The sequence below is a fragment of the Sinocyclocheilus rhinocerous genome, unplaced genomic scaffold (genome assembly GCF_001515625.1).
Source record: "Sinocyclocheilus rhinocerous isolate Xijiao unplaced genomic scaffold, SAMN03320098_v1.1 scaffold2966, whole genome shotgun sequence".
NCBI lineage: Eukaryota > Metazoa > Chordata > Actinopteri > Cypriniformes > Cyprinidae > Sinocyclocheilus > Sinocyclocheilus rhinocerous.
This window is the reverse complement of record NW_015634018.1, coordinates 175,326-177,632: the sequence shown is the minus strand read 5'-3', so window position 1 is coordinate 177,632 and position 2,307 is coordinate 175,326. Positions and strand designations below refer to the sequence as shown.

The 2,307-nt window shown below is 38.0% G+C and overlaps 1 protein-coding gene across 1 annotated transcript in view; it reads right to left on the bottom strand.

Moving 5' to 3' along the window:
* The window catches only part of ciao2a (cytosolic iron-sulfur assembly component 2A), a 3,975-nt gene extending 2,449 nt beyond the window's left edge, over nucleotides 1-1,526 (bottom strand). Inside the window, exons 1-2 of the mRNA XM_016558961.1 lie at nucleotides 1,439-1,526; nucleotides 134-298 (exon numbers count right to left, since the gene is read on the bottom strand). Coding sequence (XP_016414447.1) covers nucleotides 134-298; nucleotides 1,439-1,466 — 193 coding nt within the window. The 5' untranslated portion in view covers nucleotides 1,467-1,526. The remainder of the gene's footprint in view (nucleotides 1-133; nucleotides 299-1,438) is intronic.
* Between the last annotated feature and the right edge of the window lie 781 nt (nucleotides 1,527-2,307).

Genomic DNA, 2,307 nt, shown 5'->3' with positions numbered 1-2,307 from the left:
CACACACACACTCTCACACTCACACTCACACACTCACACTCTCTCACACTCACACTCTCACACACTCACACTCACACACTCACACACACACTCTCACACACACACTCACACACACACACTCACACACACACACCTATCAGAGTGGCCAGAGAGCAGTGCGGGACGGTTGGAGAGAACCTGATGATGATCAGATACTCCTCGTCGCCGAGCTCCTGCACCTCCACACACTTCTCCGTCACCACGTCCAGCTCCTCCAGAGTGTTGGGCTTCTCCGGGTCACGGATCGTCCGAATCACGTCTGCCAAAACATCATCAACACACACGTAAATATCTGTGCATACGTGACAAGATTTTACCACGATGTCCATCAAAATATACCATATTCCATATAACACACTGACTGTTAGATACTGGAAATATGAAGTGCTGTACCATAATACATTAAATAGGTAAATATGATTCTGTACCATGGTATTACCAACTGACACCATCAATGTACCATGGTAAAACCTTTTTTTTTATTGTGGATATGTACCATGGTAATATCAAGGTATTCTTTGAAGTGCCACAAAAAAAGTTATATGACTGTGGAAATGACTCCATGGTATATGTGTATATATATATATATATACTGTATATAACAGTACTGAATCATTACCATGATCGTATACCATGTACTTCAAAGAATACTCTAATATTGCCATGGTACATGTACACAAAAACAAGGCATTACCATGGTACGTTGATGGTGTCAAGTGGTAATACCATGGTATTTTGTATATTCACCATGGTACTAAATCATTACCATAATCATATACCTTGTACTTCAAAGAACACCATCATATTACCATTTTACAGATCCATAATAAAGAAACAAGGTTTTACCATGGTAAATTGATGGTGTCAGATGGTAATACCATGGTACTTTAATATATACCACAGAACTGAATCGTTGCAATAATTAAATACCATAATATTTCCATGGCATTTCAAAGAATACCATCATATTACCATAGTACATCCACAATAACAAAAAGAAGGTATTACCATGGTACATTGATGGTAATACCAAGGATATTTTAAATACATAATCATATACCACATTTTACCTTGTACTTCAAAGAAAACCATCATATTACCATAGTACAGCCACAATAGAAAAAGAAGGTTTTACCATGGTACATTGATGGTGTCAGTTGGTAATACCATGGTATTATATATATATATATATACCATAGTATTGTCACCTGACACCATCACTGTACTGTATTTATTGTGGACATGCAGCATGGTAATATCATGGTATTTTTTGAAGTACCAGTTAAAAATGTTACATTAACATGGTAATGATTCGATACCGTTGTAATATATATAAAAGTACTATGGTATCTCCATCTGTGCAGCACAGTGCGTCTCTGTTAAGGTCATCCTGACTCACCATACACCTCCAGCGCTTTTTCCTCCATCTTCTTGCTTCTCTTGTCGTTCGTCGCGTCAGAAAGTCCCGTTAAACGCCAGGCTCAGCTCAGCAGTTCATGTATGCTCCGCCCACTGAAACCAAAAATCTCGGAAACCGAAAATCTCGTAACACCGGTCCATCTCTACTGCTGCTCTTCTTCCGCATTCACGCAGACCAGAGCGATCAACAGCCGAGCACAACTATCGATGAAGGACACCGTCAGCATCAAGTTTCATTTTAACCTTCTGAGATCGTTTGATTTGATTGTATGTAATGGTTTAATCATTTAAAAATGTTAAAGGTAGGGTAGGCGATTTCACTTTGATAGCATAAGATCCCACACTTGACCTGAAAAACACATGACCTGCGCAGGCAGAGCAGAGGCTAACCAGCAACACAATTAACAATATTACAATTAATAATTAGCAACATAACAGTACGAAGCGCGTAATATTACAATAATAACGCCTTTCGTTCTCGCTGGAGCGCGCTGATGACGTTTCATGTCTGCGGGAACAGGATGCGCGGAAGTATGCAAATATATATGTTGACAGGCAGGCAGGACAGCCTATAGTAATGTTCGGACCGAATAATCTGATTGGACGAACATTTTATGGTCCTACGCCTTCCACAGACGATATAAATACATATAAATACATTTAGACCATTTAACTGTGATTGCTATTGGGATATGAAGAGACTTTCAACTAGCATAAATAAAATGTTTTGAACCAAATCACCTACTTTTTATTTATTTTTTTATTTTTTTATTTTTTGCTGTCGTTCTATTTTTATATATATATACACACACACAGACACACACACATGTTAAAATTTTATTTAAAGAT